General features: G+C 40.8%; 1 protein-coding gene across 1 annotated transcript in view; it reads left to right on the top strand.

The window, feature by feature from the left end:
• The first annotated feature begins 4,611 nt into the window (after window positions 1–4,611).
• The window catches only part of med13a (mediator complex subunit 13a), an 87,184-nt gene continuing 74,170 nt past the window's right edge, over window positions 4,612–17,625 (top strand). Inside the window, exons 1-2 of the mRNA XM_023267427.3 lie at window positions 4,612–5,212; window positions 12,958–13,192. Coding sequence (XP_023123195.1) covers window positions 5,147–5,212; window positions 12,958–13,192 — 301 coding nt within the window. The 5' untranslated portion in view covers window positions 4,612–5,146. The remainder of the gene's footprint in view (window positions 5,213–12,957; window positions 13,193–17,625) is intronic.

Below are 17,625 nucleotides of genomic sequence, written 5' to 3'. Positions count from 1 at the left end.
TTTTTTCTGTATGGCTGGTCAGTTTCATTGATTTACAGGCAGCTTTTCAAATTTTTCACATGATTGTTATGATCTTTCAGTAGTTCATCCGGTCTCTTGTACCGTGTCTAAGGTCAGACACAGCTACACAAGCAAACACACAAAAGCTTAAAGCCACACATTTCTCCACACTGTATTCTCACCTTCAGCGCTTTGTGCTCTACTATATTTCAGCATGAGTCTAATTTTCCACCCAACATATTAGTGTTTTGCACCCTATCTGACTACAGACCCTCATTAAATTCAGCCCACAGTCTCTTTCTGGCTAAATTTCAGATTCATTATTCCCTTTCTCATGCAGGATTTTGTCACACAACAGTGAGACAGGGCCCTATAACAAATGCTCCTATAGCAGACTGGCAGGGACCACAGAGCATGTCAAATCAAATGTCAAAAGAGCAGTTGACCAACTTCAAACCATCTTACACTTTTATTTCCCCAATATTCTTGAGTGTTGCTGGAATAGAATATATATGACAGAATGTCTCTGTGGGACTCAGATAAGAGGGAGCTGGAGATAAGTGAGGGAAAACCTTCACCAGATAGGATAGCAATCTGGGAGCCACATTAGTTACTCTGCTATGACAACTGTGCTCATCGACTGCACTATTAGATGTTTTTTTTTCTGTTAAACAGTCTTATACAGATGCTATCATGCCACAATTGTTTTTTGTATCAAGGAGTGATGATAAAGCGTGGGAAGCACAGAATGTGAGATTATCATCCATTCCTATGGGGAGATTTAACATTTGAAAAGCTGCTCAGTCCTTTAGGATCAGATGAAAGAAACAAATTTGATTTTGTGGGGCCTTGGAGATAGCACAATGGAAGCAAAAACTCTTGTTGCATATTGTGTTGGTAATGTGTTTAAGGGGTTGCACAATTAACATATCTATGTTAGATCAAATCGCTCTGATCTGTAATGTTTCCTGTGCTTCTGCAGCTTGGGAACAACATAAACAGCCAGCAAAAGTATTCTGCTTTTTACCCAACTCAAACAGGAGCGGTGATATTTTGAGAAGGCCTGAAGGTTACAGAGTGTTTCTTTGCTAATGCATGAACAACTACTGTAAGTTGGCAGAAGGAGAAACAGAATGAAGAATGTCACCTGCTTCAAGTGTCCAAGTGATTTTTATCCTCACGATAAGTTCTCGGAACAAATCGATCTCCTCACATGTTCTCTTCAGGCTGTTACACCTTCATGACTCCATCAGTGTTTCAGGTGCAGCCAGCTGTTTTCTGGCCTCAGGATGCACAATCATCACCACATTTATGGTCTGCTTTTTCCCAATTCTCACTGTAAGTGTTGCAGGCAGGAAATGCCACTTATGTTTATCCTGGGCAGAGAAGAAAAGAAACTGTTCCAGATGATAGTACAGGTCTGATCTATTTCCACGCAAATATATACTTACAGTTTATTTACAAAAAAACTGCAAAGACAGAAATAGCAATTTGGAATAACAGAGACATGCTGTAATGTTGGGATTAGGCAAAACAAGCAGTCATATTACTAGAAAAAAATGACCAAACAAAAATTGTACTTAGGGACTGTAATTACTCATTAATGAATCACAGGATAACATGAAGAATTATGGGCAAACTAGCCAACCAGCTGCCATTCATTTCAAGAAAGAAATCATGACTAAAGACAGCTTACATCACTTTATAATTAGGAACAAGCACTTGCTAAAAACTCATTATTAATATTCCATAAACCTACGCTTTGAAAAAGAAGTAGCAATAGTCTGGCTGGGAGTGTGCCTTGGGGTAAAACTGGAAAGAGAGCTGTGCTGGCTGAACTGAGAGCAAATTCCTGGACTGCTGCGAGAATTGATTGTTAAAAACACAATATTTAAACCCCACAAAAAGACAAAAGAGAGAGATTGATAGAGGTCACATTCTGCATGACAGTAGTTGCCAGTGTTACATTGTTGTACAATAGAATTTATAGTTATTGTTCATCCACACTGCATGGGTTTGATTCATTGTTGTTGACATTCAATTCAATTCAATTCAATTTTAATTCAATTCATGTAACATGATCTATAAATGTCAGCTCCAGTAGCATTGATTGCAAAAATTATTTGCATGCACCACCTGCAGAGGAAAACTGCTATAGACATGTTGGTAACACAAATTCAACTGGACACCAAGGCTGTCTAAAATCAAGTAGCCTAAAGCTTAATGCAGGCTACACAGAAGAGTACACAAACGCCAAAACAACAGAGGAAAAATGACTTAAAAGGTTTATTTCTTTTGCACTTTGTTGCTCTAATTGAAACCTTTCTGGTCTGGTCCAAACACCAGCTTGGACGCTGGTTGAATAAGCTCAGTGGTACTACATTCCATTACGTAGTGTTTTCCAATATTTTGGGAAAATCATATAAAATTGCATTGTGCTCATTTCGGCAGCAGTAACTGGAGTTTATTGATATACATTTTACTGGTTTGAGTCAAGAAATTATTCCGAAGGAAATGCAGGCTGCAGCCAAAACCTGCAAAAACACACAATGCAGATAATATCATGAAGACACTGTTCAGTAATTTTCCAAGAAAATTCTACAATTACATTTTGACCATTCTCAGTGGAAGAGCACAGCACTTCAAAGAAGAGTCTCTGAGAGGTGGATGGTTTGTTGAAGACGTTTCTTGCGGAACATAATTTTCTTTTTTAAAGGAAAGGCACATCAAACAATTACCTTGCTGTATGTACTGCTATTAGTGCAGCACAAATGCAAAAATTCTTCCTTAATTGGGAACCAAACTTATATTCACGACATTATGGTTCAATATTTTGGCACTGCTTCATATCTCAGATTTCCCCCCTGACCTCTATCAGGGCTACCTGTCTGAGAGTGTGATGATCAGAGAGACGATCATCGACCAGAAGGCCTGATTAAGGCCTCTGTGATTACAAGCACCCACTCTGACGAGGTAGATTTGATCAGCATGCTGGTTCGCTAACTGCTGCAGTGGGAAAACAAACAAATAATAGTTAGAGCTGTCAAGCCTACCCAACCTGATGTGACCCATCATGTGACAACACTTGCAGTAATGACTTGGAAAAGTTGGAAATTCAGAAATGATAAAACATTGTATTACTCCAAATTGCATTTATTCTCCTTAATTAAAACAACTGGAAAATAAAGAGGGTGATAAATGTGTATATTTATTGATAAGTAATAAATACTGATGCTGTCTCAGGGTCAGTAAAAACTGTTTCAGCTTTGCTTAGTCAAGATCAAAACTGATTTAGTCTATCGGTTTGCCAATAATAAATAACTGTCTGTTGAGACACTTGACATTTTAGCTTGTTTTCTCTTGGAATAAACTCACAAAATGATACACAGAAATATAAAAATGAAAACAAAGCTTGCTCTTGGGGATCCAGGGATTTGGATTTATTGTTTTTTTTCATGTACACTGTATTTTTGTAGGGTCATAACATAAGTTCTAAATTAGTTGGGTTCATTTCTATAATTGATAATCCTGTAGACTCTTAGCTTTAAGATTTATTACAGTATGGTAAAGTTGCATTTTATATAACTATTGTAGGTTCTTGGGCTCAATATTTAAACTTGTTAGGTTGATTTATAACTGCAGTCATATTTCTCTACTGGAAAGCACTTTGGAATAACAGCTGTTGCTTTATATATGCTATATGAACAGCTGTGACTTGACTACATTTGTATGAATAATGTATCTCAATTCTTGATTTATTTGCATTTGACTGTGTTTTCACCTCCTAAACATTCCGCATCCTTATTGGCAGGTCCTGAAACTCACTGGTACATCCTCTGCAATCCTGCAACTGAGTCAACAAACAGATTTTCTATTTATTCACCTGTTGAAGAGTTCTCACTGTCCTCTTGCTTCTTAACATGTTTTCAACAACGTGTATTTGTTTCATACATGCAATTCTCTGCGTGAAAAATGTTTGATTTCCCTGCTTTCTTTTTCTGTCTCGAGCCACGCTCTGTTACATTACAGCCAAATGGAAATATCTGAGCGAAATAAAGCAGAAACAAAGGGCGCATCAATTGCATCTTGGTTGTACATTTCAATTGCAAGTGCAATATCACATGCGCTAGGTGGTGCACTGTGTAAGTGAGCAAGTTTATAGGGTTTGATCATTAGTAACAAAATCTGTTGCTCAGTAGCGCCACTTGCGCTGGCCTAGCGGCAATACCTATCAGTCTTGTGTTATTACAGCCCTCATGACCACGACAGTGTCAAACTCACTATACTGTAACACGGACGTCTTTGTCAGGAGTGTCAAAACAAGAGGCCAAGTGACAGCAACATGTGGCGGCAATATTTTTGTGGCAAATGACACCTTAAGAGGAGCAAGCGTAATATTTGGAAACTATTTATGTTTAAAGTATAGCGTAATTGCAATCTACAAGTGTTTATTAATGCTATATTTATATTATTAGTCATGATCTTAAAGCAAACTAATTATATACTTTTATTTTTTCGGGAATGCCGCCCGCTGTCTGCGGCGTGTCTGTGTGTGTCCTATAGCTTGACGAAGCTTTGACCACGAACGAGCCAATAGGCTGTGGAAGGCAGAGTTGTCCCTGTGGCCGCCATTAAAGAAAGGAATCCATGAATTCAAATGGAAACCAACAGGAACCGAGGCTGAAATAATGATCGAAATAATCGTTAAAATATAGGCCGGTGCCAGATTTCGAGAGGTTGTTACAGGATGTCTTTCGTTTTTAGGCTCAATTTTGCGATGGAGGAGTAAGACAGGACGTTTTTATTTTTTTAAGCGGAGACCGTTTTAGGGCTAAGGGGGAGGGGGAGAGTTGCTTCTTTGCTCTCCTTTTCTTTTTGTTTTATGAACATTTTTCGCTTCCTTGAATTTGTTTCTACTGTGTGCTTTTGAGATGTCGACCTAAAGACCACACAGTCTCTTTTATCCGCTTTTAGCTCCAGCTTGGGGAACTGCAATTGTTGAATTAACTATCCTCCAGCCAAATGTTACAAAAAATATTTCTCGTTGATTAAGCCTGCACATCTTTCAGAAAATACAAATCCGCAAATTGTTCTTTATTTCCCGGGAAGTGAAACGATGGAGAGTTGGATCTCGCAGTGAAGAAGGATGAGTTCTTGTTTTGTACCAAACGGGGCCAGCTTGGAGGATTGCCATTCCAATCTATTCTGTCTGGTAAGAGATTTAAAACTAAAGGAAAGCAGCCATTTTTAACTAGCTGAACGGGGGCTAAGCTAACGTTAGCCGCACAGGCATCAGTTGATAGTAGCTTAGCTAGGCTTACGGCCCTGTCGAGCTGACATCATTTTAGGACAAGGTATCCCACTTCGCAAATCTTACCTTGTTTTGAACACTTTATGTCTTTCTTGCAGTGACCTGTCTATTGTACTCTCCTTTCCGCTACATTTCCATTTTACTATTCGCGAACAAAACACTCGAGGTTTACGCCACTCGCTTGTAAGGCTTAATTTACTACATTTCACAGCGCAGACATAGCAACATACTGTCTGTTAGCACACTAATTATTGTGCATTTCTCAGCTCACAAGCACGACTGTGTTTCCCTGCGAGTTTTAGTTGTGGTACTTTCTGCCCTTTGCCTCAACACCTTGTTTATTATTAACTTGCTATCTCGAACTCATTGCATTTCCACTATGTTTCATGAAGTGGTGACCCGTAAACCAAACAGTTGGTGCACTTGAGTGTGCAGAGTTAAGTTGTAAACTGGGGAACCACGATGCTTTTACTGTTAAATACTGTTTATGTGGAACACTGACAACAACTTCTGGATGACCGAATGTCACTGCCCAACTTGCACAGCTTGTTGATAAAAAGCACGCCCCTTAAATCTTGCCTTGAAAGCTCTTTTTTGGTAACAAGCATGCAGCAGATTTGTTATTTACAACTATTTGTGCATTATGTTATCATGTTGTTTATTAGTGGCTTCGTCTTCCTTGGACTTCATTTTCTAGTAATCACACCAACTAGGGCACAGGCCCCAGGCTGATTATATAATCCGTGGCTTTCATTCCTGTGCATTACAAGCACCTAGACAGCTACACACCTCAGCTGCACATAGCTAGGGGTGAAATGCGTGGTGTGTTTTTTCATCCCCGTGTTGCCAATTGTGGCCATTCTCCTAAATAGTTGCGGTTCAGCTCTTACAAACTTGGAGCACACAGATATATTTTAAAACCCCTGTGAGAGAAATAGTGTCATAAGAGCCTCTGTGTGGTGCACAGTCTTAGCCACAACAGCAGCTGTAAAAGTGCTGCTTGAGTGTATGGTCCCTCCTCTGTCCTGATAATCAAGAACATGGTCTGAATGTGTTTGTTGTTGCAGTTAATTGGCTTGTCAGCAGGCTTAACTACGGTTTCACTTGTAGGTTAGCTGTTGAGTGTGCTCCTCTTAACAGCATGCTAACAGCATGCTTCCAAACTAGGAAGTTGTTAATGTGATTTGTCAAGAGCTGAAATGCAACCCTTAGAAAAAGTAGATTTTTGTTATAGATTAAATGACACATAACCACTTTGTGGTGCAGTGCCACGACCACAAAGTGCATAGATTGTAGATGTATTTGTTAATCTGGCTATGTAGAAAAGTTAAATGAGAAGTGAGAGTAAAAATGCATCAATAGTAATGCTGAGATAGAATCTAGTGTAATAACAATATAGTGAAATACTACACTGCTTTTACCGCAAATTGACACAGCATCCAAGCTGTCCGCCCCCTAAAGGTAACATTTCACTGCAGAAAATTCCCACTCTCTCAAAACTACTCTGTTGGGTCGATTGTGTGTGCTGAACTCGTAATTACAATGTTTACGACAGCACTTGAAGGCAGCGTTGGCTACAGTGAACAGGCAAGATAGAGGCTGGTAGTTGTGGTGCTGTGCCTGTCTGGCTGACATTTTCCTGCACACTGAGACTAAGCATAACACCACTGCTGTTATGACTCACTTGCTGAACAGACTCCACTTTGTGGTTTTATGGTGAAAGAATGTGAACACATTGTGGTAGTTTTTCCCCCTTTCGTTTTTCTGTGGATAGTCTCCTCTGGAGTATGATCCTACTTGTTGCATGCTTTTTTCTCTTTTTTTTGGCTTTCTAGTAGGTTTATTGGGATTAACTCAACGTGCAAGTTCACTTAATGTATGCCTGCATTATAATACACAATTGTAGCTGGATTTTTATGAAGTGTAGAGTTGAGCTGCCTTGCATTTAAATATTGAGACGTTCTCTTACTTGGCAAGAATCTTCTGTTTAGTGATAGCTTACAAATCAACAAGAGCTGTGTATAAATTATCTCAAAAGAAACTTACTGAATTTGCATTCTCTTCAACCATAAATGCAAACACACACTTTTTAGTTTCATGTTTGCTTGATGACAGGGTTAACTGAGGGAGAGAGGTGACAAGCAGGAAAAGAGACTGATACTTGGTAGAAAATGAGCATCTGTGGCATGATTTGAGCAGCTTCACCTGTTGCTTGTCTCATATCTTGAAAGGCAGGAAGGCAGCTGTTTGAACACAGGGTTCCCTACTGAGACCCAGAACCCTAAGTTGCCAGAGGGAAGGTGAGCAGCTGGCAAAATCAGGGGTCGTAACCCCCCCCAAGTACGCGTCACCTCAGGAAAACTTCCTGCTTATATCCAGTGGCTTTGCCTTAGAATCTCTCCTAATGCTGCAGTGTGATTTTTGGCTTTGGCATATGAAAGATAAAACTTCTCATGGCCTCCATTGCTTATTCTAACGGGACATTTTATAAGCAGTTGCCCACATACCTGAGCATTTACTAAGACACAGTCAGGGGAGAAAACTGTGCAGATTCACAGCAGTATTTTGAGGCACACTCGAGCACACAGCCTGGAAAGCATGAATGTTGGAAGGAAATACACAGATATCCTTGGCACCTTCTGTTTTTGCACACAGACTGCACATAATTTATTTTGAAAGGACAGACAGAACAACTGCAGAAGGCACATTTATCCTTGATAGAGCAGTCTGCCTCTTGGATATTGTTGATGGGTAACGCAGTACTGACTGTCCAGTCTTTGATGGGGGGCTTTTCAGTTGAATGTATAGACAGAATTACTGTACAAGTGAGTGTAGTGCCCAGTCACATGCATTTTTTTTTTTGCAAAATCAAAGCGTTCAAAGACAAGTATGACCCCTAAAACAAAGCAGAGATGAAAACTATAGCTGACTGATAGAACATTTTTGCATTTTAACAACATCACTTTTTAATGTTACTGGTAACACTTGAATAAAGTAACAAGCTGTACATCCGTGCAGCTAAAGAGATAGCTCGTTTACTAAGTGCTTATCATAACAGCCTTTCAAATCGTGTTTAAAGATTACAGGACGTTCTACTTCAGATAATTGGAGTTAGTGCCTAATTGACGAATGTGTACAAGGTACACTATGTTGCTACAGTTTTCTGGAAGGCATGTCTTTATTGAAATGCTTGCAGTTAGTCTTTTTTGTGTTTCAAACCCAGAAGGTTGCCACCCAGCAGTGCTACATAAATCTTTATCAAATCATCTCTGTGTGCACTTTATAGTTTGCAAAAGCAAAGCTTAAGTTTAAGTATTCCAGCACAGACATTTGCCATTGTATAGTTTGTAGAATCATAGATTGCATAAACACATTTTTTGTCTTCATCATTAGTTACATCCATTATGAATCATCACTGGAAGTATTTGGCTTTCTTCCTATGTAAACAAAATAGATACTGCTTGAAGTCTTGCAGGGGTGGCTGTGGCTCAGGTGGTAGAGCGGGTCGTGATGAATGATCGAAGGGTTGGCGGTTCGGTTCCCGCTCTGTCCTAGTCATATGCTGTTGTGTCCTTGGCAAGACACTTTACCCACCTTGCCTCCAGTGCAGCTACTCACACTGGTGTATGAATGCGTATGAATGTTGGTGGTGGTCGGAGGGGCCGTAGGCGTGGATTGGCAGCCACGCTTAGGTCGGTCTGCCCCAGGGCAGCTGTGGCTACAAACGTAGTTTACCACCACCAGAGTGAGAATGTGTGAGTGAATGAATAATGGATCCATTGTACGCGCTTTGAGTATGCCTTAATAGAAAAGCGCTATATAAATCTAATCCATTATTATTATTATTAGGAGACCGCTTCACTGAAAGTGACTTCAGGTACACAGCAGGTACAGATGTGTCATTAAAACACTTTCCTTACCAGTTCCATAGTTTTACTGTATATTGAGTAAGACTTGACCTGAGCCGAACAGACTAACTAATCCATCCAAGAAAAAAAAAGTCAGTGTAGTTACTTCACAACTTTATAGAATTTTATTTGAGGGTCAAATTAGAGTCCAGCGTGTCAACACATCCACACAGTATTAAGCTGAGAAGCTCACTAGATGTGTGAAGACTCAGGATAAGATTTGCTGTCACTGTGTTTGTGAAAAGAAAAGATTTCAATGTCTATCAAAATGTATTAGACCATAGTGAAATTCTAAACATTTGTCAGCTCCACCATGAAGATGGTCAATGGTCAGCTTTACATACAGCATAACGTGTTATTACAAAGTAGAAAACCTTATCTTTCCATCGGCTGCACGGTTTAACCTGTCATGTCAGTGCTTTTACAAATTCATGCTATCCTAGTGTGACAGTCACACTTTTGCTGGTATTTCATGTGGTAATGCTCCATCCCCTTTTAAATCTATTAAAAGGCAAATATTGAACTGAACCTAAAATTATTTTGTAAATCAAACTGAATAATGTGCCAAAAAAGTCACAATTGGATATTATCCTCAAATCACTCACCTCTATTGTAGCTTAACTATATTTGTACAAGCATTCACCCTCTATTGATCACTGTGATAGTTTTTGTGGCTAATAACGTTTTGGTAGCAAAAAGATTTCTTATTACCATTTTCATCTTTTGAATAAGAATCAGTCTTTAGCTATGATGATGTTGACACCCTGTTGAGTTGTGTAGATGCATCTGCTGTGGTACATCATTCTAGAATAATAAAGAACTGAAGAGGCAGTTTAACAGTGTTTCTGTAATGATGAAGTTAGATATTGAGGATGGATGTGTCTGATATGGGCTGAGAGTAATAAATAATACTACATTCAATAAGTCATTTATTACTGAAGATAATTGCTGGTTGACAGTAACACAAACGGTAACACACATTCAGTTATGTTTTTCCTCTATAGAACAGCTTCTAAAGTGAAAAATCTTTTTGAAACAGTGATTCAAAATGCACTGAGTTGCCTACTTAGACGAGAAACTGCAGGAGAGATGTAAATATCCTGATAGTGACAGAAGCAGTCACAAAAAGGTGATGACTAGAACTGTAATGTAAGATGAAGAGACTATCTTGCTCTTGTAAGTTGCTGAATTTCATTCATGCATTAACAGCACAGGAGCAGTACTAATCATTATTTTAGCTTGTGATGCCTGTTACAGCAACTTGATCTCAGAAATGTAGCAGGTCAAACACTCTGTGCCCACAGGATGTGGTCATGTGGTTCACTGCCCGATGTGTACAGTTGTGCTCCAATAACTACAGATAGTAGCAAGAAGCATATCAGTATGTGGCTTTTTGTAAGGCCGCATTACACTATGCTGATTAATTAAGCTATTTAATGTTCTCATGACCATGTGTAGATGGAGATTATTTTTTGTTTGAAATTGAAGAATGATCTGTGTATTTGCTTCATTAGTTTATGTTGAATTAGGACACACTCACCTAAACAATAAGAAAATATCAAGGAATTAGTTTCTAAGTGTATTCACATTTGTTCACTGCTGTATTAGATCTGGCATGTAAGAGGAATTCTAACATACATCTCCCTTGTGTTCAGTGTTTCTTGGTTACAATTAGGGCATCTGTTGTGGCGTGTTACTTTAAAAACATGACGGAACTTTCTAAGGGTTAATTGAATTTAAAACCACGTTCGGATAGTCTTTGGTTATTTATAAAAATAACTGTAATAAATTTATAGAATAAGTTAAGGTACAACTACGTGTGAAACTGGCTCCAAAAGGGCAAGATTTACTGGAACACTCATTTAAATAAGAGTTATGTTATTCAAATTTAGGTATTGGTGTGTTGTTACCAGCTCGTATCCTGGCTGTCTGTTTGCAGCACATAATCACGTCTAAAAGTGTGAAACCAATATGCACGAGGAGGAGAGGCGGTAATAACATCTGTAGGGCACTTAAGAACAAAACCTTTTATATGGTGAAAGGTACAATACCATTGGGGACTGGCCATGGTCAGTAATATGATGGGGGTGTTCACTTGCTAATTGCCTATCTGTACCGATTATGATCTGGTTTCACAGTTAACCGTTGTCTCCACCCTCCCTTTGCATTGTGTGCACAGATGTTTCCGAGCAAGATGCAGGTGTAAAGTAGTGCTTCTCACACTCCAGCAGGAAGAGCGGCCTAACTGCTGCAGCTATGTCGTTACACACAGACCCAGCTCTGCCGTTTGAACCTTTAAGCTCGTTCTCAGCATGTGTGGCGGCTTTTGAATTCCTCAGGCGCTAGACTGTTCATCAGGGATCATGTTGTTTTGATCGTGCACTACTGTGTTTAGTTATGACAAGACTATAATGCAACCACAGGCTTTTATATACTTGCCAGACACCTTTTCCCCCCTCTTGACATAGTGCAGGGTAACAAATACAACATGTGCGTAGTGTTTATTGAAGGTGTGTAGTGTATGTTTTATTTGTGAAACCAGAATCTAAGCTGTATGTGTATTACATTATGTACACGAATAGCAGTACTAAGTAGAGTCAAAACAGCTTTATCTTAGGCTGTTAATAATTTGTCCACCTGTGTGAACAAATCATTGCTGTGTCTTATGGCTGACTAACTTGTTGTTGTGATCCAACTCTGCCCCAGTTGACACCACACAATGCCCTGTTTTGACAGTCCCCAACTCCCCCAACCACTATCCCAACTAACACCACAAATCTCTCAGCTTATCCCTAGCCAGGCGAAAGACCACCGCTCTGCCACAACCACGGGTAATCACTTGTTCAGGCTCAGCGCTTCTGCACTTGAGTTAAGATATCCCCTGAATTGTAATGGATTAATTGGTTGAATATACAGAGGGACAGCCTGCCAAGTCAGCCTGAACGAAATAGGACTAAGCGGCAGATAAACGAACAGTCCATGTACTCACAGATTACTTGAAATTTCAACAAGGACAGATAGAGAACCAAGATTGCCAGTGGAAATGGGAATGTACAACACCTAAGGCATTGCGAGTGTTTGTGTTTTACAATAGTTAGCATGTGCATGTGTTTAGGTAGACATGGGTAGTCTGACAGCGCTTGGGTGATAAGCAGCAGGGCTAGCTAGCAGTGGAGTGTAATGTTCCTGTTTTAACACTCAATAACCCTGGCAGTGATTTACTGCCTGTGAGGCTTTTTCCTGTGTGTTGTGTTTTCGCTCTTAAAGCCAGACAGCGTTTATAGAAAGGCAAAGCACCCCACCAGCACTCACCAATAATGAGGATTAAGGTGGTGAGACCACATTTACCAGCATTAGTTGTTTTTCCTGTTTGTGTTTTGAACATGTTGTTTGTGGTGATATTGAAAGCACCTGAAGTCTAAGTACACAGTCCTTTACAATCAATGACAAATTTGCCCTTTTCTTTTGTATCAATGCACATTGGTGATCCGTTTTTATGTTTTGTATATCTTTACATCTTCCTGTCTGTCTCCTTAATTTCAGCTTTTTTCTTTCCAAGCGTGACTGCATGGGTTGTTGTCATAGGTAGTTGGTATGTGAACTCCCCTCTAAAAGAGGATTAATACCTTCTCTTAACACTCTGCTCAGCACACGTTTACTCCAAGCTGCTGAGTGGATCCTGAAGCAGCGACTCTGCAGGCTAACAATCTTTTTCTCTCCCCCTCCCTTGTCTTGCAGGCAGACTTGACTGGGATCAAATGGAAGAGGTTTGTGTGGCAGGGTCCCACCTCTGCACCCATCCTCTTTGCGGTGACAGAGGAGGACCCCATCCTATGCAGCTTCAGCCGCTGCCTGAAGGCCGACGTACTGAGTGTGTGGCGGCGCAGCCAGCGACAGGGCCGGAGGGAGCTTTGGCTCTTCTGGTGGGGAGACGACCCCAACTTCGCTGATCTCATCCACCATGAGCTTGCAGGTGGGTGCCCTTTGGCGTACACATAAATGCACGCTTTATATAGCTATGTGGGTACATCCTGTTTATGCAGCTTCACTTCATGGAGGTCAGGGTCAGCTATAGAGCAACACTCAGGGTGCTTGTAGGGATGCAGTAATTGAATTCAGGGGAACAGGCTTGCTTGATGAAGTGATGGTTCTTAAAGTTCAAGAGCAGTTTATTTACCCTGCTGCTGCAAGATAGGCAGTAGTAAGCCAAGTTTTTTTTTTTTTTTTAGTTCTTTTGACAAAATAAATGATTAAATCTGAACTGAAGATGAGGATGGTTATTCTGGGTCTGAGTCATTACTCTGGCACATAATAGTCTGTAAATATGAAATTCATCTACCTAGCAATACTCCCTTTTTTTTTTAGATTTACCCAAGGTTATACAACTAAAAGTATGATGGCTGTAAAAGATAACAGCAAGTGTAGATAGCTCACAGCTTTTATAAAAGAAGCACTTGAACATAGATCACTCTGTCAAGATATGTTATTGGCTGTGCAATGAAAAATGATGACAGATTTCACTGCTTGATTGTCAGGTAGGCACTGTGGAGATACCCTGTAAGTGAGAGCCTGAGGGAAGTGTTATCTGTGTAATCTGATAGCTCCCTAATGCCCCTCACTCTTACCCTCCTCTGACTGATAATCTAGCCAACCAGACTGGTAGTGCCAACACCTGTAGGGCAGATCCCTCTCCCTGGAAAATCTGGGCATCATGCTTTGTTATTATTACCAGTGTGTTGAAGAGAGGGTTAACATATCTAAGTCGCTGTTACCCTGCGGCAGATGAAATGGTACCTTGTGTTTTAGTTTGATGAAATAGAACAAGTAAGCAGAAGTCATGCGTTACTGTTCTATAGAGGATGAAAAAGAAAGGAAGAAGGTATAAGAAACTGAGCTCAGTCCTATCAAAACTTGAGTGAGAAGCACAGCATGCAGGAGCAGCCATGCAGAAATGAGGCAAATGCATCTACCCCCCACTTTCTTCTTTTTCCTCTTGAGTAACAGTAGCATTAGTGGTAGGATATTGGAAATGCCATCTTTATGCATGCTCTCTGCCATGTAGATTGAACTTTGGAGTCTGAGCCAAACACAGCCTGTCTGTGACCCTCCTTCATTATGGGACATTGTGACTGAAGTGGGCTCAGAATGGGAGCTGAAGGCTACGATGGGCAGCTCATTCAAGCCTAACGGGTCCTAGTAATAACCTGAAGCGTTTGGCTCAGGCCCTCTAATGGAGTGTGCTACATTTCAAGTAGGAGGAGGTGATATGGAGAATCTATATTTGGAAATTGTTGGAGTCACTGCTATGTTCTTATCCTGGCTTTGGGGAGATTAAACATGATATCTTTAATAGATAGAAATTAGATAATTGAATATTGACTACAAAATCTGCACCGTATTTGTCCTCCGGGTGTCTTAACAGAACGATGAATCATGTTTTCACAGGACCCTTGGCAGCTCTTGTTTTTGGTGTGGTATTTGTTTGAATTTTTAACAAACATAGTAGTACTGCATACCTATTCTTCTTGGAGATGAAACTGATGTGGACAGTCGGAGAGACATGCATCTTGTGCACCTGATGATTTTTTTTTTCATGTTCACTTCCCATGTTCAGCTGTGTTTCTGTGTGAATGATTCCCAAATGGGTAGTCTAATCCATGCTTCCTGTTTTGGAAACTGCTGTTCCCTTCTCACTAGTGGAAGACATCTTGTTCATCTTTCTTGAGCCTTTGCCCCTCTGTGGGGCTCTGCCAGTGAAATCAAGCAGAGCAGCCCCTCTAGATGAATCTAAAGTAAGCCAGAGGGCTTCTTTATTCTTCTCCTCCTCCTTCCTCCAACCTCTGAACTGCAGCTGCTGATCAGTCTGTTCAGGATGGTGTGTCCTGAGACCTAAAAACACAGCTGAGACGGTGATGGAAGAGTGTCAGGACCTCTGTCCAGATGGCTTTACCTGGATCTGTGAAGCTGTGTGTCCCACTGGAATGGATGCTACTGGCCTGTTGATGCAGTGGACTTCTCAGTTATTTATTCTTTTTTTTGAAGTACTTGTTTTTGGGCACTTTTGTCTGTGTTTTGAAAGGGACAGTAGAGAGATGTAAAATGACACTCCACAAATGATTCAAACCGGGGCTCTTCTCCTCAGGGCATATGTGCCCATGTGTTAGGCATTCACACTGATCAGGTGTAGGGTCACCTCTTCTTAGTCTTTTCTAAGGTTCCAGGTTTTTGCTTGTTCTCCTTCTGACCGTTTTAACTAGTAATTAGAGTGATGTGAAGTGAATGCTGATGGAACAGAAAATGATCTGCATCCTGAACACCAGAATTGACAATCACTGTTCTAGCAGTGTGTTTGCGATTGTGTCCCCCAAGAAGTAGGATGATGATTGACAGTTGGCTGTGTTTATGAACTCTCCTGGGTGCTATGCCTGTGGAGGTGCGAATTGACAAATGCCAGCTAGCATTGGCAGGGCAGACCATGGCAGGACCAATCCAACCTGTGCGCTCAACTGGATGTCACGACTGTTGTCGCCTTTTAACCGCCACACTCTTTTTGCCACTAGTTTGATAGGGTTTTTTGCCTTTGGTCCTAGCCCCTTGGGAATTTTAAAAAGCTTTCTTTTGGTTTTGTGTTTTCAGCCTCTTTTTAGTCTTTAGTGCAATGTTGGCGGTAAACATGAAAATCCGCTCTTGTCCTTTCATTTCAGCAGCTGAAATGGCGCTTGCTCATTCCCCACACCCCCTTCCACCCTCATTAGATTAGCAGCCTGTGAAAGTCTTTTAATTTTGAGCAAGTGCCATTTCTGTATACCAGTGTGCCAGTAATCCCTTCTCTCCAGGGAGATGAGGGGAGAAGGAGTGAGCTAGAGAGATGGGAGTAGTGAAGGGTGGAAACTTAAGGGATCTTTTAACGTCAGACTCTTAATCACCATTGAAGGAATGTAAGGGGAACAAACCACCAAGCCCCCTTTCTACACTGTTGGACAACCCGCCTTCCTCGCACGAACAGAACGAGAAAACCAATTCTAATCTTCCCCTGGCCCTGCACAGAAATTATTCCCAACAAGCGAATGCCATTGCTGAATTAAGCGGCTTCCCTCCCCCTCCCAGTGGTTGAGTATAGGCATGTATTCTTATGCAAATGCTATGCTCTCTTCATCGTCCTCTCCCCTCAAAAGCTGGTGGAGTCTCCTGACCAGGGGCATCCAAAGCGAAAGATAAATGGCCGCCTTTTCCTTCTCTCAAAGACCCACTGATCTTTTTTTTTGCACAGAAATTAGGAGTGGATGTCTGTCTGTGAGGGTAATTGCTCCGTGGCAGATTTGTCCTAACTTCTTACTAGTTTGCCCTGGTCCCTTTCCCCTTCACTGCAGGTCCCATTGAGGGTTCCACTGCTGGCAATCTGACACTCTTGGGTGTTTCCTAGTTAGCTGTGTCCTCAGCTGAATATGAGCTGAGAGTCATGGGCTCCAATTGAAGTCATCTTTTATGTTTCTGATCTGAGGGCAAAATTTTACACAAATGCAGGAGATTTGCTAAATATTCTAAATTCTGCCATTTACTGTCCTGTAAGCTTGTGCAACACACATCACTGGTTGTTTCTGTTTTAGCAACAAAGTTGGGATTATTAGTTATTAAAGGGAAGGTTAAAAGGTAGAGACAGTCATCTGCTGCCCAGAACAGGTTATCAGTGAGCCATCTCCATTGTGGTCAGCGAAGGCCCCCAGCCCCTCATTACTGAGTGTTGGGTCAGATCTCTTGAGGGCGAGATTGGGAGAGAAATGGTGGGGGAGGGGAGAAGATTGCTTTTAAAATGTCCATCTCCTCCACCAATTTGATGGACACATTGTTTCAGATCTATTCAGAGATGGAGGGAAGAAAAGCTCAATTTAGCAGCACTCTCTGAGCTTGTTTCGACAGAAATCTTCCTACAGTTGTTATTGTTTTTGCTGGTATGTAGTAATTCTTGGAATTTTTCTAGTTTTGCCAAGTTCATAGGATTCTTTTTTTGTTCTTGTTTGATGACTTGACTTTCCTCTGTGTGTTTGAATCAAGGGTGAAACAAAAACAACCCTTCTTTGCACCTCAGGGCAGAATATCCAGTTCAAAAGGGCATATTTCAGTAGCCTGTGAGGGGCGTGTTAGCTGAAAGTTTCACTTTCTTCCCGGTCAGCCTTTTTTTTTTCTCTTCTGTGAAGATCTTTCAAGTTCAAAATTTTTGAACGGCCCTTACAATTGGGAGAGATGCTCTGTTTTTAAGATCTACCTGCAGAATACAGATGTTTGTTGACCCACAAATATTCCAAAATTAAAGCATGTGTTGGAATTGGTCTTTTTTCTGAGTGCAATGGAGTTTTTGATGTCTAGACAGTGATTGTAAGGTGAAGGATTTCCTGTGCTCTTAATTTT

The sequence above is a fragment of the Amphiprion ocellaris genome, chromosome 14 (genome assembly GCF_022539595.1).
Source record: "Amphiprion ocellaris isolate individual 3 ecotype Okinawa chromosome 14, ASM2253959v1, whole genome shotgun sequence".
Lineage (NCBI taxonomy): Eukaryota > Metazoa > Chordata > Actinopteri > Pomacentridae > Amphiprion > Amphiprion ocellaris.
Note: the sequence above shows the minus strand (reverse complement) of the source record. Positions and strands in the feature narration are given on the sequence as shown.